Genomic DNA, 21,836 nt, shown 5'->3' with positions numbered 1-21,836 from the left:
AGAGAATAGGAAGAGGAAGGCACGAGGGGTGGGATGGATTTGGATCCCTCGTGGCTGCAACCTGCAATCACCCATCATCCACCCCAGTATCACTAGCAATCCATGCGATCGTTCCATGTCCTCGTAGCTGCGAGCACCAAAGCCCCGAGTCAATCAGTTATCGGCCATTTCAATTTTGTTGAGCCCCGGCCAAATGCTAAATGCCACTGCTGCCCGCACTGCAGCCCCCACCCTTGGTCGACTTTCGCTCCGAGTCCTGAGTCCTGAGTCCTGAGTCCTACCCACAGGAGTCTGAGATCCCTCTGGCACTGGCCTTAGGCAATGGTCCAGAACCACAGTTGAGGCTCACCCGGATAAAAGGGTTGCAGTCAGCGACCCAAAGTCAATTGGGCACTCTGCAAGCGAAGACAACGACACGCGAGAAACCTATGTACTCCGTACTCCGTACTGTAATTACTTTCTCCGACCGGCAAACGTCGCTTGCGTGATCCAGCACCCATGTCGATCCAATCGATGGGACACCCCCCCTTCTTCCCGCCAATCGATCGATCACTCGATATCTCGACGAGGCCACTAGTGTCAATGCAGGGCTGTCTCCTGCTCTGTTCTGATCGTGGTCTGCCCTCCTCCCGTACTCCGCACACTGAACCGTAGTCATCGTCACCATTCGATACCCAGATGCTCTCAACTTCATATGGGGCAGCACCACCAAAGCTTCCAAATTAATTCCGTCTCGCATAAGTTGTGCAATAAACCAAAGGCCATCATGCCCCTGCTAGAAGACCGACTGGCTACTGGCTATACGAGTACATCACTGTCCGAAATAACCTCAAGATGACCCCAGACTTCCAAGTTTTGCCATGCCCGATTCTCCGCGATAGCACACGTATTTCCTACAATTAGCCTTTTCTCCCTCTCCAACCGCGTTGCCCCTTCCGTCTCGTTGACACGAACAGGCGCCAATATGCTCCGTTCTGGGAACTTAGCGATACTGACTGACGAGGTGAGTGACCCCGTGGAAGCGCGGAGTGGCCCGATCAACCTCGGGTAGGGATCGCGTACGGAGAAGGACTCGAGGTGAAAATGAGATCAGCCCCAGCAAAGACAACGCGCATCTCCAGAAATCGCCACATGATGATGCGACCCTTTTCTTGGGCCATCCGTCGGGAAATGAACCAACCCTACTGGCAGTGGCAGACCAACACAGCACCGCCTCGGCTCCATATTAATGACGGCATGGTCGGAGCATCCACCATCCATTACGGCAATATTCCGTTCTTCTAATTACCACCGCCGTAGCCCTGATGGCCCATCGTGCTCTGTGGTAGTGGTTACATTAGAGGATGGTCAATGTTTACTAATGCAAGTACATCGCCAGTACTGCTATTGCTACGGTCTTGAAAGACTTGGCCAATGTCACCGAGGGGTTTGGCACATACCGTAGCTTATGCCGAACGAATCCCATCTGCCCATCCTCTAATGATATCCTGCGTCCTCGTACATTCAATTGCCCTCGACACTGTCCCCAACGATGTCGGAACTGATCATACATCAAGCTCAAACTCATAGCCCCCTCTCCAATCCACAATCCACGCCAGCTGATTTTGGCAGCTATCTGGATCATTCTTCGTCCGGTGCCCAGGTGTTATAGTACATGACGATGCTTTGGATTTCAAGCTCGTTATCCTCCGCTGGAGGACCCACTGACCATCCTGTTGCAGCCTCAGCGTTAGCATTCGCTCTCAGAAGACTATATACCAACGACATTGCTGCCAGGAGTAATAACAAACACACCTTTGTCTCCGTTTGCCCAATTGTTCCACAGCCATGGCCCGGGAAGGCTGGGGACATTTTCAGTCAGGTATTTTTGAAGCACACCGTCGATGTAAAATGCCGTGAACTCCGCCGTCCAATGAATCCGATACTCGTGAACCCGGCTTGTAGCATCGAATGGTGCCGGGCCAGTTTCGGCACTGGGTGAACTTCCAACAGGATCCCGTTTCTGATTGCTGTACCAGATAGGAATTGGGTCGTCGGGCCCGTTATTCGACAGCGATCTTGGATCGGTCAGGTACTCAATATCGGTTTCGTGTTGATCATTACTGTAGAAGAATATACCTTCATTCTCGTGAGCCTCAAATTCGAGTTTTCAGAGATATCAATGCTCGTACCGTGACAGGTCCCTGGTACCTTACTAAACCTTGCTCTGGTGCGCACACTGGCATGGAGAATGTGGGTTTCTGTCGTCTCGATCTGGGCACTGCTGATCTCTTTGTTCTGGCGTTTACGAGGTTTCTGCCTCCCAGGTACTCTCAGATATAGAGATCCATTACGAATCTGGACATTTTCTGGCTCAAATCGATGATTGTAGGGGATTTGGGGGACTCCTTCATCCATGTCGCGCTCGCTATCTTGAACAGGGTAGTCGCTCTTGAAGAGACCTTCTGGTAGGGTGTCCCCATTGAATGTGTAAACGGCTTTGTTGGAAAAGGTACCAACACCTTGGACTACCCATGCGTCTTCGATTTGGTCAGCATCCGATGTTTGCTTGCTCGCAGATGCTGTAGGTTCGCCTATCGCCTGGGTCCCCGTCTGGCTGCCAGCATCTAGAGCCACCGACTGAGGCTGACCGTATTGTTGATCCTGGCTTTGTGCAGCGGGATTCGTTTCTTCGACGGTGAGTCCTGAATGTAACTCAGCTAGTGCTGAGCTAGGAGAGTCCTGGCTCAGATGGGATGGATGGCTATTGACCACTATGACAAGGGTAGAGGTAAGGAGGAAGAGATAAATTCTTGGTGATAGTTTATTCGAGTGTGTGCCAAAAGACGAACAGAAAATCTCACGATACGTCACATGATTGGCTGCTGGTTGTTGGAATATGTAAGAATAATGTGCGTTGAGAGCATCAAGATTGATGCAGGCAGACCGCCTACGGAGACTGGGGCAGCTTGCAGCATACCAGAAGGTGGCAGTGGAATTCTGTCGACCAGTTCCTCAGACTGTGCGAAGCATCCAACACATTTTTCCTTCCAAATGGATTTGATCTGCGCCCAAAGTGGCATCTTGGACGACATGGTTGGTCCCAAATCAAAGGACAAGATTATTTAGAGTTGATGAAGAGAATTGTAGTATCCTGTTTAGCCCTGGTGTGTCGCGGGGAGAATGATACACGTTGTCGTTGTCGACTTGGGGACCAGGGAAAGTTGGAAAACACAACACCGAGGGACTTAAGCAGCCTGAGAGCGGCCGCCCTGAATTGCGGCAGAAAAACGGCCAAGTCGTTCTTGCCCACCACCTTTGTGGGCTTCATTTGTTGTGGATGCGACTCTCCTCTGAAAAGCACCAGTCGAGAGAAAGAACAGCTTACTCTCTATTCCAACGGACTGGTAACTGCAAAAATGCCAACCTAAAGGTCCCACTTGACAGTATACCCAAAAACAGTCCTTCGAAGGGTTTCGTCGCCAGGATCATTTTCAAACATGACTTTGTCCATGGTTTGCTCCATGATCTTGTCGACGAGAAGGCCGCTGCTTCGTGCCATCTTGAAAAAGTTCAGATCTCGCTCCAGTAGCCAGGGCCGGTAAGGGGTGAAAAACACCAGTGCCACAGAATCAGATGTTCTCTTGAGGCATCCAGTCACCGTGTCAAGGAGTTTGTTGTGCTCCGAATGATTGAACAAGATGTCGGCCAGAATCAGCACGTCGAAGGTGCTACTGCCTTTTTCAAGATGGGCTGTCAGTGCGTCTGCCGAAGAACCCCAAAGGAAGCCTTCCGCCACAATATTGGGCATATCTTGAGCAGCCAAGTTCAGGTCAATGTTGTGGCGCAAATTCACAATAAGCTCATTGTCAGGATAATCAGTCACGACGACCTGCTTCGCCCCGAGCAAGGAGGCTACAAGGCTAGGGAGCCCGGCCCCGGCACCAAGCTCGAGGATATTTTTGCCTTGGACCAGCTGCTGGGTGTTCTCTTCAAGATATTGGGCGACAACTTGTCCGGCATTCCACAATAGATGGCCCTTGAAAACATTAGCAGGCAAAGGGTCTTATCAAACGGTGACTATGGCCCACCCATAATGGACTGTGGCCAACGAGACGAAGATTGATGTGACGACCGTTTTTCATGAGATACGTGGTGAAGCTGGGTGGCTTTTCAGGCGGGTAAAAGCCCGCCGGGTCCTGAAACAGATCCAACGACGGGAGTTCGTCGTTGTCATCGCTACTCGCTGCCATGTCGGAGAGAACAAGATGAGGACTGTGTGATTTGATCGCAGTACTCAAGTTTGGCAGACACACCGACCGGTTGACGTTGCAACATTGCCGTGGGAGCTTGGCAGCTGTTTTCTCTGTGTCTTGACTCTTGACTCTTGGGCACTTAGCCTATTATTAGGCAAGGTACACTCCGTATACGGGGACAAGCTTCACAGGGTCCAAGGGTAGATGGTAGGGCTGCTGCATGGCGTCTGCTAGTGGCATTCGTGACAACTTTCCAGATACCCACCGACACGCTACAGTACGGAGTGCCCATGACCGTTCTCTTGCTCTTGCTTCAGACTACGCGTGAGGCATGAGGTCTCATGTATATCAGTATCTATCTATCTCCACAGGACGATGATATCATTATGGGCATGAGGAGGAAGATCAGGGACAGTCGGTCCATCGCAGAACAATGCCACCGGTGGCCCAAAGCCGAGGCAGTGAATTAGAGAATCCTCTTTTGATTTAGTCGTATTTTGAGGACAGGGCAATCAGGTTGGCCGGCGAGCTGGGTTAACCAGGTGATGACTCTTGAGATGGGGCCAGAGTTCACTCATCATCTTCCACGTACATTCACCCACTGGGAGCTGTAGCTCACCGACCGAAGCCGTGGTCTGATCGTGCAATCATGGAACGTGGTTGTGACGACGATCCACTATGAACCCTGTAGGCTGCAGATTTGCAGGCAACAACAGCAGTCCTGTATGGAGTACTATAGTAGATAGGGTTGCCTTATTGGGGGAGCAACCTTAGAACCGGGAGTTTGGGTGTGCATTTCTGTAGCGAAGGAGGGAACCGTCCCCCCTGAGGTGTCTGCAAGGGAAGCAGAAGGTCCCGTACGTTGCGCCTAACAAGCTACTAGGTACCAAGTTCAACCCTTGGAAGTCGGAGACGACAAGCTTGGCCGGGCGCCTCGGGCGTCCTTTTGTACTCGATAGCATGCCCCGGAGTCACGACTCACGAGTCACGACTCAGCAGTGGGCAGTCCGCTTCCAGACACACGCTTCATTGTTCCGAAGCCGTCAGCCCAGACTGCGTAGTCCACCCACTTCTTCTCGGGCTATCGTCGGCATCTGCTCACGGGAATGCCCGGGGTGGCGGTCTCCATTATTATTATGAATGCCTCACCGTGGTAGTACCACCCACCAGTCACCAGTCACCAGTCGCCATCACTACAACAGCGTTTTCTAGTCTCGATCAGTTCTCTTTTCTTTTCTCAGCCTCCATCTCTTCCTCATTCCATCCATACTATCCCACGCAGGGCCAACACACCCTCCCAATCTACTGTACCTCGTACCTTTGGCTTTGACAGGCACCCAACAGGGGACATCCACGGCCTCCAAGAGCACGGCGCACAACGCACGCCAGAACAGCCATCCTCATCCTCATCCTCATCCCGTTCCAGTCACGGGGAGCCCCGCAACGCACCCCACGGAACATCCGCCCACCCCCCAAGACGAGACCAGGACTCTCTGCTTGTGCCACAGCCACTGCCACTGCCATCCGACGATTTGGAGACTCACCCTCGACCTCGCTCAAAGAGGTAGAACTGTTCCTAGCAGAGTCAAAGAGTCCAAGCACCCAGCTAAGCACCAGCATCCGAAAACGCAAGGCAACTCCATCACTCCTTCGCGGATCCAGCTCCGACCTTCGACTTTCGACTCTCGCCCGTTCCCCAGTCCCCAGTCCCCAGTCCCTCGTCCCTCACACCCTCACACCTTCGCCCTCGCACAAACACACCCAGGCAGGGCACATCGGCCTCTTTACGGCGAGATTCCATCTTCCCTGCTTCCTGCGCTGCTACTTCTGTTACCACAGAACCACAGACCACCTTTGACTTTCCTGTTTCACAACACCAGCCTTCCAATCTTCACCCAATACATTCCTCATCAACCGTTTCGCTCTCGAGTTTCGCGATTCGCCTTCTTGATCTATTCGAAAGCCATACAGACGGGGTTTGAGAAGGAGCCGCTGAAAAGGCGGCTGCATCTCTTGAAACCAATCCTCCATCACTCATCCCGCAAAGATGAGCAACTATCCTCGCCGAAGCGCTCGGCTATCTCCACAAATGCAGCAGAACCAGTTCCAACAGAAACCCAATACCCTTTCTGCTCCTGCTTTCACCCAGTCCTATTCCCAATCTTCAAGTACTTCTACAAGTTCCCATCCAAGCCCGATCAGCAACACCCTGAACCCTCCCCCACCACCTCCAACATCACACCAGCCACCACCCGGTCTTCAGCTACAGCCCTCCTTCATGTCTCAACCTCAGCAAACCCCCCATCTACACGCCCCTTTGCCATCGCCCTCCCTTGGCAACATGGAGCCATTCTTTGGCCGTCTTCAACCACAAACACACATGTATGCCTCTCAAGACACACAGGCCAGCTTTCTTGGCCAACAGCGCCAGCAAGCACTAGCTGTCCAAGAGCAGAGTTACAACAAGCAAGCTCAACAACAGTATCAAGCTCCTCAGCAGTATGACTATCAACAACGACAATTACATCCACACACCAACTCCATGTCGCAGGAGCATCCATCGCATGCTGCCCTTGCCAATCCGGGACAATTGCCTCCTAATTTCCTTGCTGAGGCCGCGAAACGCGCCGAACTTGCCTGTCTGATGCGGGACTTCGGAGATGTCTCTTTATGAAACTGCCAACCAAGCTGATGCATGGCTTTGACCAGTTCTATGAGTGTCGCTATAGCTTTCCAACATTTTAACCGAGTACTCGATCTTATCGCCACTGGGTGGGTGCGACTTTCCTGGCAGAATGGCTACACACGGCTTGATTTACCGAGGAGAGACCGCCTGACATGTGATTGGTATCCACAATAAGCATCCGATTCCAAGTCCCGACCGCGGAGGACAGAATATCGACTCTGCCAAATCACATGGTCACCTTCCCTCGGTTCCGTTGAGCACTTGGAGTACTTCGAATGGCAGCCAGTGGCCTTCTGCGTACTGGCCGCTGAACAGGGCAGCACTGGCCCAAGCATGGGATGTCTTCTTGAACACTACATTTACTTTTGACAGACCTTTTTTATTGCGACAACGATCTTATTTTTCAGCCATACAGCGTCTCTACTCAGCCTCTACTTCTTAACGATCATTTTTGACTTGTTCCTCTTTTTTTGGGTGGCGCTTGGGTAGTCGGCCCCCACTCCGCCCTCTTTGGCATATCATTAATACTACGAACACTGCTACGGATTTCTAGCTAGATTTCATCTTTACTCGATTATGCGACAGGCTCGATTAATTATCATCGTCGGGTTACCGATAAATATGGGCAACGGAGACTCGGTTTCTGGATAAACCTTTACAAAGGCAACTGATAGCATTTTCTTGTCCTCACCTCCTGTTTCTATTCTAATCTTCGCGAGCTTGTTATGGGGGTTGATTGTTGCTCAGCATTCTTGGAGAAGGTTATAGCGGATGGGCTCTTGCGAGCATGGCATGGATCTGATGAATGGAGTTTATCTGGGAAGGATGCTTCAAGGGGCTGGGTCAAGGGTTGATTTGCTTCTACAGACATTCAGGGACACGAACGCAGCACAAGAGCATGACATGTTTGAGATTTTTCTTTGCGTCATGCTACACATGGTCAGGATTACATCTCCATCCCTAGGTAGCATAGATGACACGAATTAGATTGCACGGTCGTGGAATGGGATCACCTTCTTCCGTCACAAGGGGCAAGCTCGGTCCTTGGGAGTAGAGTTGACCTTTTGGCCTCTTCTCCGCCCGTGACATTAATGTCAATGTCGTCGTGGATGTCTCTTGTACACGGAGCTGCACCGGCACCAAGTTGTCATCGTACAGTACAGTAAAGCCACGGATGACCGGCCGCAGGCATCGGTGATCATCACCATCAACGCGAAGGTGGGTGTGTGTGTGCGTGAGAGAGAGAGAGATAGCCAAGGCGTGACTCTTCCTGTTGGTGTGCAAGTGTGACGGAGCCTCGACGGAGCCACAACCTGGGGCCTCCAAGATGAGGTAGGTTCAGCGTCGCGTGTCCGCATGGTGGTGCAGCAATCGTGAGGTGGTCGAACAGAAGCCATGGTGTAGCCGGCTTCGACTTGGTCGGTTGAGGCAGCTGAGGCAGCTGAGGCGTGAAAACGTGATGAGGTGTGCTGTGCTTGCCGTGCAGTCCCTCGCTTCCGACCTTCGATATTAACCCATCACCGTGACGTGACATCCCCACTGACTCGTACCGATCCAGGCCATTCTTCGCGCCCCGCCTCACCAAAGGATATGCTATTCATCTTGACATACTTAAACTACAGCTTCCGGCTTTTCCATTTCCTTCACTCATTCAACCCTCATACACTCACTCACTCACTTCCATTCCACTCCTCATCGAGGAAAGTGACGAACCCCTCGATGACAGCCTGCCGGCCACTGATGTAGCCTTGGCCGTGGGCAATCCCACCCCGCTGGATCTGCGTGTACTTCCGGCGCAGCCGTTGCAGCAATGGCTGGCTCAGGATCGTTGACGGCGGGATGTAGATGGTCGCTTCGATGGGCGAGTTCGCGTTGGGCGGCGGTAGCGGGATGGAGAAGGCAAGATTCCCTCCGCCGCCCCCTGATCCGCCAGCCAGGCCTGCGTCGCGGGCGGCTGAGAGCAAGTGTTTGACCACGTCCATCGTGGCGCTCTCTAGGACTTGGAGTGCGTCCGAGGTTGTGGCTTGGGGCAAGACGGTTGCCGCATGCTGTCTGACTCCTGTCGTGGCTGTGGCTGTGGCCTGTGGATGGTCTGAGTTGCTACTCCGAACACCGTCGTTGCTGTCGCGTTGGGACGAAGAGAGATGTGCGAGTGCTTTCTTGCTCATGGGCTTGGTGGGTGCCGGGTACAGTGCAGCCCAGATCTGGTCGGTCGGCAGCGAAGCATCGAAGGATGGGATGGTGAACAGCGGAGTGTCCCATCGTGAGAAGGGCGACGGAGGTTCGTAGCGCATGATCAGAGAAGTAAGCGTGCTTGAGGAGTAAGGGGGCGTCGAGGCTGGCGAGGGTAGGCTGATATCAGCTCCTGCTCCTGTGTTTGATTGTGCGGGCGTCTCTACTGCGTGAGAGATTCCGGTCGAGGCCTTTCCCGTAGTCGAGGCACCATTGCCTTTCTCGTCGATGTAAAGAGACTTCAGCGTCATGCTGTCGTCTGGAATATTCGGCCTCGAGTCCCTGGGCTCGTTTAGAGCGAGACCATCCAAAGAGGACGATCCCGACCTGCTGATCTTTTCCACAACCCTGTCTCCGTAGACCGCAGTATGACTCTCAGGCGCCAACTCTCCTAGGACGTTGGTTCCTTGGATGTCCGGTGCCTGCCTACTAGGCGGTATGGGCTCTACCTCATCAGCAGAATGCTTTCCCCGTGCCCTTAGCCGTTCGCGGTTCCATTTCTTGCATTCGTCTTCCTGTGCGGCTACGTAGACAACGCAGCACCTTGTGGCAGCCGCCTTGGCTTCACACCATAGTTGGTATCTGTAGCCTTTGATATAATTCAAGCCATCCGCTACGACGATGTTATCCTTGGCCAGTGCCCGCTTGATTGCAGAGAACTCCTCTGCTCGTGCAGTCTTCTCCCGCGAAGCACTGTTGTATATTTCATCGCGGAGGCCAGGCTTCACATCGACCAGATCATCAGGCTCAAATATCTCATCTAATGAGGAGTGGTGCGAATGAATGATTTGCACGCTTCGTTTCGACAAGGCTGGGTTCGATGCGATGTAGGCATTTAGTTCATTGGTGATCTGCTGTGCACGGTATGTTTTGCCTGAGCAGGGGAGACCGGTGATGATTACGAGCTACCGATTGCGTCAGTTATGAGAAGGTTCAGGAGGCTGAAAGGTGAACTGGACGTACTGGCATCACGATTGAACGAGTTGTGAATTTTTGGGCTCCCAAACTCTGGAGAAAACAGTTCGAAAAATTCGGGCGGAAGTGGGGATGTCCTGATTCCTGATGGGTTGACGCACACCTACATCCTACAGTAAGACCGAGTACTGCGTGTACCATATTGGAGAGCTTACCAGCCTAACAACGCTGGTATTCTAGCATGAAGGACGGAACACTTATGCTTACCAAGGTAGTATCTGGGCCTTGCAATTATCATCATTACGACCTCATGTGAGCAAATGCGCTCAAAAGCAGTAGTCAAAGGAAAATAAGTATTCTAACAGGAAATATATATTCATACCCTATCGTGGGTAACACGCACACGCACACGCACGTACACCACCAGCCCCTCCTCGTCTGAGCGAGATGGCTTGCTTCTTCTTGCACCAGTAGCTGCTTCACGCTCGCTCTCACGGTTCACGGCAGTAATCACAAGCAGCCTTGGATGTTCCTGGGTTTGGTTTGGCCTATCCTGGGGTTTTTCCAATCGGCATTTAGTCCTTGTTGAGTTGTGAACTGGATCACGTCGGGCTTGAAAGATGCTCAAGGGTACGAGGGCGCTATTCGCCCTCACGACATGAGCTCTCGTTCTGTTGCACCGTGTGGTACTGGTGTCTAATATATTGCATTGGTGGTCTGGCTCCACTTCCGGAAGCGGCAGAAATCTGCAAAGGTAGAAACTGATTCAAAGAGCCTCCTGGATGGTTGGACACAGTGTACATGGATTCATTAGGTCATTTGGCTAGCATGCAACAGGGGAGAAAAAACACTATATCGGATACGTCGGTCCATATGATCCTGGATTCCGTGAGGTTCTGGGAACAGTGGCTGCTGGCGAGAACTGAACATCGTCCAGCGTCACCGGCCGTGATGTAGCAGCGTGTTCCAGGTTGCCGGTAGACATTCTTGGGATACTGTATCGAGCCTGGTTAACGCGGGCCATGTACTTGGGCATGGCTGCCCCTGCCATCGCCTGTGCTTTCGCATGAGCAGACGATGAAGACCTCTTCATTGGAGTAGACGTAGGGACGCCGGATCCCTTTCGTCTTTTAGTTGGCTCAGAGCCGGAGGGCCGGTCTTTGGCACACTTTGCCTCATCATATTCATGAACTCGCTTCATGTGGTCACGTAGGTTCCACCTTCGAGGGAATCCATTTCCCTCTCGGGCTCGGTCACATTCCGGGAATTTGCAAAGGAATGGGTTCACTCCGTGGTTGTGTAATCCATGGGCCTCTCTCTCGTGACGAAATAGGCAAGCATTGGAAGAAAACCGGGCTTCATCGCACTCTGGATCGGCGAACTTGCAACGATATGGCCTCAAATGGGAATCCAGATATTTGCTATGGGTGAAAGGGTTAGAGGGGAATCAGACTGCTTGGTGGATATGAACCTACTTGTAGATGCACCTTTGCCCGGTAGGTTCATGATTGCAGCCGGCTTTGTCCTTCATGGGGCAATGGAACTTTCCGTCTTCCTCGGGTGTGGCATTGTATAATGGATGGATCCGGGCCTTCACCTTCTCCACTTGGTCATCTTTGGCAATCCGGCTGTCAGGAGATGCGTTGTCATCCAGTAGATCACTTCGCTCCGAGGCGGATCTTATTGGCCTAGGCTGTGCCAGCTGTCGACTGCTAATACTGCTCGAGGAAGCTAGGTCAGTACGGATGATATGCACGAGTTCTTTGGCAATCTGACCTGTGCGACGACGACTTGGGAATGTCATTGACGTCGTAAAGGGAAAAGTCCTGTCCACCGGTACAAGCTTCGTCCTGGATTTCCTCGGGAGGCGAGAGTTGCTGGGGCAACAATCCCTGGATATAAGCCTCAGGGGGGGGTGTATCCGGACGTCCCATTGGTGGTGGCCAGTTGAATCCGTCCGATCCGTAGCAATTGTTCATTACAGCAGGGCCACACATGGATACATCCACAAAGGCATTCATAATGTCCTGCGAGGGGCCTTGGGAATGGAATGGTAACGACACGAAATTCATATCTGTCGCAGAGCTCGGCGACACCACACTTGCTACCCAGGAGTCATATGGCGTTGAATCAAGCTCGTAGTTGCCAATAGCGGGGTGGCCCAATGTGGGCATCATGGTCCCAGGGAATGTTGCACCTGAAGTCATAGGAATGTAGCTCATGCTAGAAGTTGTGGACAAGAAATAGTCATCACCCGACGAGCCTGGGTAGTTGTTGCAAGACACGATATCAGAGTTGACGCTGTTAAGCCGGCGAGATCCATGGCACAACGACGTCAAAGCATAATGTGGGTTGGGAATTTCGGCCATAGTAGTAGAAAGAGGAAAATCCATGGGATCCGTGTGGGTCACTGGAACTGTCCTCGGCTTCCGGTCAACCCCGACGGGGGAGCGTGGTTTTGATAGCATTGCAAAAAGATACAGATCCAGAGGGCTAAGTTCTGGCAGAAGGATATGAATTAGTACTTCAGGTCATTCAGACGAAACATGAGTGCAGAACGAAGTCAAAAGCAAGAATATGATAGATGCGGATAGTCGTGACGAAATGCCTTAGGAGTCGTTTTGTCCAGCTGTACCAGCGAAGGGTTAGGCATGGCCGTATGTTGGAGTGGTTGAATGTAGACGCTTGAACCTAGTCCTAGTCCTTCCAGAATAAGTTGACTGAAATTTGGTGGTATTGGAAAGCTCCGTTTGACCATTGGTGAAGAAGAAACTGTCGAGAAAGAAACCAGGGTTATTCCGATCGTTCACTTAGAAAAGACCAGTGGTACAAAAGTAAAGCAGAGGCCAAGGGGGGGGTCTGGTAGCTGGTGTTCCTTTCCAGAGGGTACAGTCGAAGAGAGTTTTGTATCGAGGGCATATAGACTGATGACATCATCACTGTATATTGCAGTGTGAAGAGTACATCTTGGGGAATAGGGCGGGCTTTGGGAAGGTTGTGTATCACGGTGCATCTAGCCATTGATGCACAACTGGTCGAGCTGACTTGATGGTGGAGAGTCCGAGGTCCCACGATGACACACATAGCAAAAGTTGGTGAAGGTATGGTGAGGTCCGGTGAAGATCAAGTAACATGAAAGGGTCCAATATCCTGAAAGGCCATGTCCTAACGGAATTGTCCACGGGGTAAAACACCAGGATCAAATCGGGTCCATTCCACTTCCAATTCCACGGGGATTCCAATAGGGAGAATATTGCTTTCATTTCATTATTCTGGAGAGAGATCGAGGGCTGACAACCCAGTTCTCATCTTCACAGCTCACCAGCCGGCCCAGGGTCTGGGCCCCAGGCGGCAGTGAGGAAAGCTCCAGTAGCTGAGGTAAACAACTCAGGCGAATTAACAGGGCGTCAGATCCGCAATGGCAGGCAATGCAAGCGAGGGAAAATAAATAAAGGGAAAATGTAATACCTCTAGTGTGTTGGGAGAAGGGTTGAAGGTTGAATTGATGTCGAGGTTCAAAGTTGAATTCCTCAAAAGGGCAATCCTGGATAGTTGACTTTGACGGACAAGAACAGTCAGACAAAAGCAAAAACGAGACCTGGGATTTTCCTGGGAAGTCCTGGGATTAAGATAACGGGATCCTTGGAAGCCAACAGAATGTCGTAAGATAGTAATGGTTTAAAAAGTAACACGCTGGCGGAAGAAAGCAAAATGAATCTCGGTGTAGATGGCGAGAGGTCAAGATGGCCCACGGGATTGTATAGGGTGTAAGAATAAGAAGGTGTCCTGGAAGAGTGAAAGAGAAAGAGAGGAGGGGAGAAACGGCGGGCGTTGTATATAAAGAAAGGAGGGAGAGCCGAGAGAGTGGGTGGGGGAGTTGGGAAGTGGGCACAGAGGAAGTTGCCAGTGGCCGTGGCAGGGAAGGCGTTGAGGGAAAAAGAGAAAAGAGGAGCAGAAAGTCCGATGCTTGCTGTGACTGTGACTGAGCCAGAGGCAGGAGCAGAGCAAGACGGGGAGGGCGAGGATGGAAGGAGCGAAGTTGGCAATGCAGAGCAACAGTAGGAGCGGTGTGGGCAACGAGAAAGTGGGCAAGAACCAGAACCAGGTCACCACCAAGGCCAAGCGGGGCGGTCAACAGGCTTCATCCGCGAAGCAGGTGCGATGGCAGAGTTGTATCGAGTTAGAAGTGCAGAATGTTGATGCAGCGTCAAATGCACAGTGGCCCCGTCTTCCTCATCTACAAACATACAGTGCCAGCAGTCTTGCTTCAAGGCTCCTGGGAATGGCCAGAGAAGGCCAGGGTATGGTTACAAACTCGCCTGTCATGTCCGACACGACCCGCTACGGACGGAGCCAGCAACGCACAGCTCCAGTCCAGTGCATGGAAACGGACGAGTCAGGATCGACAGGCCGATGTCCACCAGGTCCCAATACGCTCTCCCAGGTGTAGGACCTGCTCGCTTCATGTGGATGGTTGGAAGTGTTTGGGGGCATGATCAGCAGGGGGTTTCCCATTCGCTTTCATCCACTGCCCCTTCACGTTGGTTCTGACCTCGCAGGCCACGCTTGCACCTCAACAGCCACTCGCATCGAGGTCGACGTCGTGATGAAAACGCTGGCACATGCATGGGACAGACCTACGGCATTGACGTGGCACTCTCTGATACAGCACAGCTTCGCCCACTACATCTCGTGCCTTCTTTGTGTGTCAGATGCCAACTTCAGCCCTCTGGTCTCCATACGAGCAGCTGAGCCCTTTTCATAGAACCTCCTCGGGAGAAGGCAACCTGGGCGGGCTCAGTTCGCTTGAACTCTACGGTAATTTCCTCCTGTCATGGACCCACGGTGCGAGCCTTATTTGACAGGGGAGCCTGGCATTGAATTGCAGTTTGCCCACTGACGTCGCACTCAAACACAAATTCGATGGTAGCGAAGAGCCATCTTAGCATTATTTAGCTCCAGAATCCACAAATTTAGAGTGCATACGTTCCAGCGACTGCTCGGTAGAAGTGAGTATGATCCAGGTGGGAGAAGAAGGAACTCAGAACTCTACTATACGTCATCAGCCTGATCATAATTCTGGAAAGGTATACTCGGTACAGAGTCTTGGTGTGCACAAGCTGTTGGGGGAAGAGCTCCGCATCGATCACAGTGATAATTCTATGGGTACCCCGTGGCCAGTTCGAATTACTCAAACAGCGTTACAATGGAATCCCACACGGGGAGCAGAGCCCGAAAATTCCTGGATTTGAATGTGGACAGCAGACTTCAGAGGACCCGATACGCACCCCAATAGTGGGAGCCTTGGAACCTTGCCCGCTTCCTAAGTGCCATTTATGCACTAAACTACGAGTGACTATCTGAAAGTAACAGCCGATCTTCGCAACCCTCGCACCATTCATGATTAATACATGGCACCGATGCGGATTCCCGAGTTCTTGACAGTCCTCCAGAATGTCGATCCGGCTCCCTTCCGTTGGTTACTGTACGATTGCTCTGGCAATCAGCATCGCGAATCTCGGGGGCCTAAGCGGTGATGTACTTGAAGATCGTCAAAGGTACCTGCGTAGGCGATGATTAGCAAGACAGCATTCGATGCACCATGGCCAGCTTCCCACACGAGTATCGGGTGAGGAGCAATCTCTTTCAGAATGGTTGATGATGGTAAGTTTCGTTTCAAAGACTGGTGTCTCAATTGAACTATGCTTTTGGTATTGGTATTCATCATAGGAGCGTTGACCTGCCGATTCATGTGCCAGGAAAACTGCAAGAGGGTTTCTCACCTATCCTAAGGAAAGTAACGGGGGCACTCCTCTGAGATGCTCAGATGTCCTCAAGATTGCAAATCATCGCTCGTTGAGATCATGAGCCGGGAAGCCGTTACACAAGCAGTGACAAAATCGAGGGGAACATGCTATCGTAGGAGAATTACGTCCCACTGCTGTGTACCAGCAAGATAGAATGCAGTAGCTGTGGGAAGTCACTTGTCAGGTAGCTCACGAGTACAGCCTGATGGCCTGGTGAAGATGAAATTTTAAAACTTGGTGCACCAAAGCGGAAGCTGTGGGCGTCTGAGTCATGTGAATGCTTGGCATGTCTTGGCGGTGGACTCTGGGCTATGGGCCTCCGCCAACTGTGAACTGCCAACTTACTCGTACTGTACGGATACATTCAGGGCCAAAGGACCAAGGTTGAGTAACTCATATTCGCTCCATCTCCCACGTCTCTGCTATTTTGGTAAGCCTATGAGTTATCACCACATCCAACAGCAGTAGTAGTGCAACGCCGTTGCCACCCATGTGAGTGTTCTGTTCAGCGGACTCAGTCGCCTACCCAGTTGGTGATCTTGATACGGGGACGCTTTGTTGTCTATCATGCTCTTCGTTCTCAACATGATCTCGTCGCCCCAAACAGGCCAACCTGCTTCAGCTCCGTATATTCGATGTGCTCGACGGCATGGGGTAGACAGGTCTTGTATGATGCCGTACACAACCACGATTCCTAATCCGACATGTAAAGACCCCAAGATTTCTGCAGACTTGTCGACTGTACCCGAAGGCATCGTACATACCAGCTGCTAGCCTGCTACGGCCATGGAACCTAGTCACGCACTCATGCTAAATGAGTGTTGCGTTTTGGTGACTGTCCTTCATGCATTTGCACAACTGTTCTCGTTGGATGTTCACAGATCGAGAAACTCAAACAGGGTTAGGTTGATGAGTAACCTGAGGGTGGATGAAAGGCAGCCACGACCGAAGATCGCGAAGAAACGCGCTCTGCGTTTTGTTCAAGTCGAGCATCCATGACCTCACGTCTTTCTGCACGTTTTCTGGAGGTTATTCACCTTCCTTGCAAAGCTGGTCAGTTCGTGCCACATCATGACGCTGCCAGCCGATACACTGGACCGTTTTAGAATTCTTCGTTTCAATCGACAGTTTGGTTTGAGATGAACTGGACCGGCGGTCGCCTGAATCGTCATATCAAGGCCAATACGAATGAGCGGGTGAGAAAGCAGAAAGAGCACTTCGCAAAAGCAGGACAGCAATTTCAGCGTCCTGGTAGCAGCCCTCAACCAGCTCTTTCCATCCTGGGGCAGTTTCAATCAGGTTCTAGTTCGACAACAAGTGACTTTAAGCATGACTACCATAGGAGCACAAGCACCGCACAACTGGGGCCATCAGAACTCCGAGATTCAGCTTTGGTTGGGAGTGGGCCGAGGAGCCCAAAATCACCCCAGGGTGCTAGGCCTCAAGATCTAAGGCAAGGCTTGCATACTTGGTCTTGTGCTCGACTTACATCTGCTACAGACCCAATCAAAACCGCGACCCTGTCAACTACATGAAGCGCGATCTTCTTACCCGTTCGGACTGGGTTGGCCTCACAATGACACGACCAGTGATTTCTTCTCTCCTGGGACAAAATGACACGGGAGAGATTGGGAGACAACGGAGGAGGCAGCCATCTATACACTACTCTCGGGCAGGCCCACAGGACACGAGCACAAGCCATGCCCGCCAAAACTCACAACGGGGCATTGGGAAAGGTCATCAAACTTTCAGCACTACGCTCCAAAGGGACGACTATGGTGTCAGATTTGGCTCAAAGGTTAGCAACAGTCAAGACACGCAAGCCTTTGCACCCCAAGATCGGCCAACTAGACCGCAAAATAGGCAACTATTATCGGATGACCTGAGCGATCATTCAATGCTGCTAGACCGTTGTGGAAACATTGCCGTCCCGTCTGTCAACAAGCAGAAGACATGGTCAATCTTGTCGCCGAGAGACAATGCCAGGTCAACTCCCACGGGTACTGGAAAACGGAGTGGGCCAGCCAAATCGCCTTCGACACTTATTCCATTAAACGAGGCACGACACCTTAGCTCTTTCGACCTAGTGCACCAACGATCTGCTCCGAGTCTCAGGAAGGTACGCTCGACCTCCACGCCACAACCAACCCCAGCAAGACTCGATCACAGCACAGAAGAAGTCCTAAACAGCAGCATAAATCGGCAGGCGGACTTGTCCCGGAACGATTCCACTAGTTCACCTGCGTCCGAAGCATTCGCTGACGGTCAATATATATCGCCACTGCTACAAGAACGTATTGATAACGAGCAAGCTCCGGAGCAGACGAAAGGGACAGATGCGTCCCCAAGAAATAGCTGTCTTCGAGAGTATCGCTTTACGATTGATGAGCAGGTCGAACTTGAACTGATGAGCAACACAACAGGCACTTTGTGCAGTGATCCTGTAGGAACCCGTACGAGGTCAGTTGAAGTCAGTCATGTCGGTTGCGCACAAGGAACTCCACCTACTGGAACAGCAGCAGGACCTTGCAACAAGGGAGCAGGCGCACGCGCACGTATTGCTCCAGAGCTGGCTTCCGACAGACACAAAGTTGAACGCCCACAAGTCTATACTGCTGCACTAGAGGAACGCGCTGCAAAGCCCTTGTCCCCTCCTTCTCTCTGGCTGCACGCCGAAGTTACCGATCTTTCCTTTGCGAGTTGCTATGACAGTGATAGTGAGGCTTGGTTGGGATATATCTTCCCAGATAACATGCATCATGACCAAAGCGGATTCTTCTTTGGCAACGCTCCTCAAATCTGCCCTCGCGATCAAAAGAAAAGCCCGCCACATCACCAACGAGCTGAGAATGCAAATGGATTGACAAAGCTGTTCCATCAGCACGACTCTCGCGCAATGAGTCAACCGCATGTCACTGCTTCAACCGTTTCCTCGACCAACGACACCATGATATTTGCTCCTGGGCCATCAGTCCCATGTTCAAGAATGGATTTTCCGACGGAAGCCAGTCCAGTCGAAGGCTACTTTACTAAGAAAGTCGAGAATAGGTCGATGTACAATAGTCCTGCTAGAGATGAATGGGGCTCAGGAATACTGGCGACAACGCATGTTTGGCATGAAATTGAGCCAGTCAACACGTTCCCGACCCAAGTACAACCTAAATTTCCGCCTAAAAGAAAGGCGAGCGATGTTTCCCAATCAAAGTGGTTTCCGCAAACGGCGACCGACGACTTCGAGCCTCGGGAAAGGCAGCGGGGTTCGCATGAACATACGCCGAAGGTCATGCCGTGGGGAACAACGCGGAATTGGAAGGCGAATACTGAGAACCAAGGATTCGCTGTTGCACAAAATGATGTCTCCAATAACAGACGGAAATTTCACAGAGCCAGCGAACGATATCTGGAGAAGGCAGGAGGTCAGGAGTCCTCGCCATTTGGGCAATTTGAGAGCACTAAGTCCAAGTTGGGTGCCGGAACATCTTATGATGGAAATCCTTCCCACGAATATGCGCTGGCGTCCAGTCCATCGACGGCGTTGCCCAACACCAGGGCTAAGACGATAGCAGAGAACTATGTCCAGCTTTGGTCGGCAGGATCAAATTCTCAATGCATCAACGATTGTACCTCATCTTATTGATATCTTCACTCGTGAGACAGGACCAGGCACTCTCCGGAGAGTGATACAAACATGTCCATCCACCGCACTTCAGGATCTTCCTTGGAACTGAAAGCAGGCATCAGGCTCCATAAATTGTCTGAATGTTCGATAGCTGTGACATATAAACCCTATTCGATTCATGACCGCGGGGTCTTGAGGTTTATGTTGATACGGATTTTCGCGTTGATTACAGATAGTTCTAGAAACCGGTGCATGTGCGCATATGCTTCTGGCGACCACGAGGTCTAATTTATTGTGTGGGCACGTAACATCCGAGCAAGGCTGGCAGACCCCCAGTTTAGATTTTGGTGTCGAGGGGTCGGTGCTCCAAATGGGTTCCGATGGCACCACTCGGGGAATGTGGGGGAGTCTGGCAGATATTTATCGCATTTCGCCGGAGGGGATTTTCCGATGAGCCCCACGTTGGTCTTTGACTACCTACTACTTAGTACGATGTAATTGACGTCGAATGTGAGGGAGGGATGTTTACTCCATGCCCGGTACCTGATCGTAGACCTCCAAGGAATCTATCAGGTTTTTAAAGAACTGAAAGAGAACGAAGAAGACTTCGACGTGAACCCTGTACCAGAAACGAGGTACAATGCCAACATCTGATCTAGAAATGGCCACTAGCTTCGAAACGGCCATAACAAAGGCGGTGGAAGATGGCATCGTAGCTGGAGCTGCTGTAGCTGCTGTCAGCAAGAACGGTTCGTTGGCTCTGCCCCTCTACTTAGACTGCGACCGCCGTGAAAGTCTGTCTGGAAAACACAGAAGACGCACTGACAGTCAAAGCAGGCGAGACTTTATATGCAAAGGCATTTGGTAACCGAGTGCTCGGAGACAGCACGAAGCCGATGGGCCTCGACTCAGTTGCGTGGCTTGCATCTTGCTCCAAGGTATGTGTGGCAGACTGAGCCCCCTGGGGCGGGACGAAATCCATGAGACTGAAGTATTCCACGCATAGATCAGTACCTCCATCGCTGCGATGCAGTGTGTCGAGCGTGGATTGTTATCTCTCGATGAGCCGATCAGTAAGGTGCTCACCGAGTGGTCCAACCCGGATATTGTGACAGCGATTGACGAGGGCGGCAAGCCGGCCTTGAAGAAAGCGACCAAAGCGATCACTTTGCGGCACTTGTTGAGTCATTCGTCCGGGTTGTCGTATGCTTTTATGAGCCCATTGACGATGCAATATTTCCAGGCGACGGGAATAGATCTCAACATCTTTAAGAGGGCGATCAAGGACAGCCTCGTTTATCCGCTGGTCTTCGAGCCTGGAGAGGGCTGGGAGTACAGCACTGCGATCGATTGGGCGGGTCAGGCGGTGGAGCGAGTCAACGGCGGCATCAAGCTAGGCGAATACCTGAAGAAGAATGTCTTTGAACCCGTCGGGGTCAAGGCTACGACCTTCCAGATGGACCACCCCAACATCAAGGACAAGCTGCTAGGACGGACCTTTCGTCCCACTCCGGAGGCGAAAGCTGTGACTGACGCTCCTGACGTCGGGATGTACTTTACCCAGCAGCCTGCGGACGATTTCGGTGGCGCGGGGCTGTTCAGCTCGGCCGAGGACTATATCAAGATCTTGAGATCCCTGCTGGTAGACGATGGCGTGTTGCTGAAACCCGAGAGCGTGCGGGAGCTCTTCGCTCCGCAGCTCCCAGACGGCAAGTATATCGCCGAGAAAATGGACAATCCACAGTCTGCGGCGTTCCTGGCTCCCAGTTATGGGGCAGGACATAAATGGAATCACGGGCTCGGAGGCGCGTTGGCAGTCGAGGGGATTGAAGGCCGTCTGAGCCCCGGATCTCTGCAGTGGGCGGGTCTTCCAAACTCATACTGGGTAAGTAAACAAGAGACTGCCATCTCTTGTCCCAGCCCCGTGAAGAAACTGTGCTGATTGCATTCACCACCAGTGGGTTGACCGCAAGAGAGGTGTTGCTGGAGTTTATATCGCTGAGCTGTACCCGCCAGCCGACCCGTTGACACAGCAGCTCTTTGCTCAATTTCAGAAGGACGCCTATGCTTTGGCGGGAACAGCATAGATCAATATCTCCGTCGACAAGAGCTTGAGTGTTGAAGGCACGTTGAACAGCGCTTTGGATGGCCCGTTTGGTACAGAGGCATGTGTCAAGCCCTCGAGATAGATCTAGATAGATCGCCTAGTTAGATCATGGCACTTAAAAGGCCGCGCCCTTCCAGGTTCCGATACGAAATGTTGAGTCTTTGGTAGTAAGACTGCTCCATTAAGTGAACAATGGCCAGGTGCCGCGAAGTCCTATTTAGGCGTGCTGATATGT

General features: G+C 51.9%; 7 protein-coding genes across 7 annotated transcripts; 3 read left to right on the top strand and 4 right to left on the bottom strand.

The window, feature by feature from the left end:
* Positions 1 to 1,620: 1,620 nt before the first annotated feature.
* A1O9_08961 (uncharacterized protein) lies at positions 1,621 to 3,074 on the bottom strand (the record flags this gene model as incomplete). Its single annotated transcript, XM_013402443.1, has 4 exons — positions 1,621 to 1,712; positions 1,795 to 2,118; positions 2,196 to 2,864; positions 2,960 to 3,074. The coding sequence occupies 4 exons, from the start codon at positions 3,072 to 3,074 to the stop codon at positions 1,621 to 1,623; spliced, it is 1,200 nt and encodes a 399-aa protein (XP_013257897.1).
* Positions 3,075 to 3,406: 332 nt separating this feature from the next.
* A1O9_08960 (uncharacterized protein) lies at positions 3,407 to 4,232 on the bottom strand (the record flags this gene model as incomplete). The annotated part of the gene is made up of 2 exons (XM_013402442.1): positions 3,407 to 4,018; positions 4,071 to 4,232. 2 exons carry the CDS (start codon positions 4,230 to 4,232, stop codon positions 3,407 to 3,409), a joined length of 774 nt encoding a protein of 257 aa, XP_013257896.1.
* A 2,050-nt stretch (positions 4,233 to 6,282) lies between these two features.
* Positions 6,283 to 6,909, top strand: A1O9_08959 (uncharacterized protein; the record flags this gene model as incomplete). Its single annotated transcript, XM_013402441.1, has 1 exon — positions 6,283 to 6,909. The coding sequence occupies one exon, from the start codon at positions 6,283 to 6,285 to the stop codon at positions 6,907 to 6,909; it is 627 nt and encodes a 208-aa protein (XP_013257895.1).
* Positions 6,910 to 8,591: 1,682 nt separating this feature from the next.
* A1O9_08958 (uncharacterized protein) lies at positions 8,592 to 10,122 on the bottom strand (the record flags this gene model as incomplete). The annotated part of the gene is made up of 2 exons (XM_013402440.1): positions 8,592 to 10,058; positions 10,117 to 10,122. 2 exons carry the CDS (start codon positions 10,120 to 10,122, stop codon positions 8,592 to 8,594), a joined length of 1,473 nt encoding a protein of 490 aa, XP_013257894.1.
* Positions 10,123 to 10,918: 796 nt separating this feature from the next.
* On the bottom strand, positions 10,919 to 12,437 carry A1O9_08957 (uncharacterized protein; the record flags this gene model as incomplete). Its single annotated transcript, XM_013402439.1, has 3 exons — positions 10,919 to 11,489; positions 11,544 to 11,777; positions 11,845 to 12,437. 3 exons carry the CDS (start codon positions 12,435 to 12,437, stop codon positions 10,919 to 10,921), a joined length of 1,398 nt encoding a protein of 465 aa, XP_013257893.1.
* Positions 12,438 to 17,451: 5,014 nt separating this feature from the next.
* Positions 17,452 to 19,512, top strand: A1O9_08956 (uncharacterized protein; the record flags this gene model as incomplete). Its single annotated transcript, XM_013402438.1, has 1 exon — positions 17,452 to 19,512. One exon carries the CDS (start codon positions 17,452 to 17,454, stop codon positions 19,510 to 19,512), a length of 2,061 nt encoding a protein of 686 aa, XP_013257892.1.
* Positions 19,513 to 20,155: 643 nt separating this feature from the next.
* A1O9_08955 (beta-lactamase) lies at positions 20,156 to 21,581 on the top strand (the record flags this gene model as incomplete). The annotated part of the gene is made up of 4 exons (XM_013402437.1): positions 20,156 to 20,243; positions 20,329 to 20,432; positions 20,501 to 21,379; positions 21,453 to 21,581. The coding sequence occupies 4 exons, from the start codon at positions 20,156 to 20,158 to the stop codon at positions 21,579 to 21,581; spliced, it is 1,200 nt and encodes a 399-aa protein (XP_013257891.1).
* Positions 21,582 to 21,836: the final 255 nt, after the last annotated feature.

This window comes from Exophiala aquamarina, assembly GCF_000709125.1.
Source record: "Exophiala aquamarina CBS 119918 chromosome Unknown aczIA-supercont1.8, whole genome shotgun sequence".
Taxonomy (NCBI): Eukaryota; Fungi; Ascomycota; class Eurotiomycetes; order Chaetothyriales; family Herpotrichiellaceae; genus Exophiala; species Exophiala aquamarina.
The sequence above is the reverse complement of the archived record's forward strand: the minus strand, read 5'-3'. Positions and strand labels throughout refer to the sequence as shown.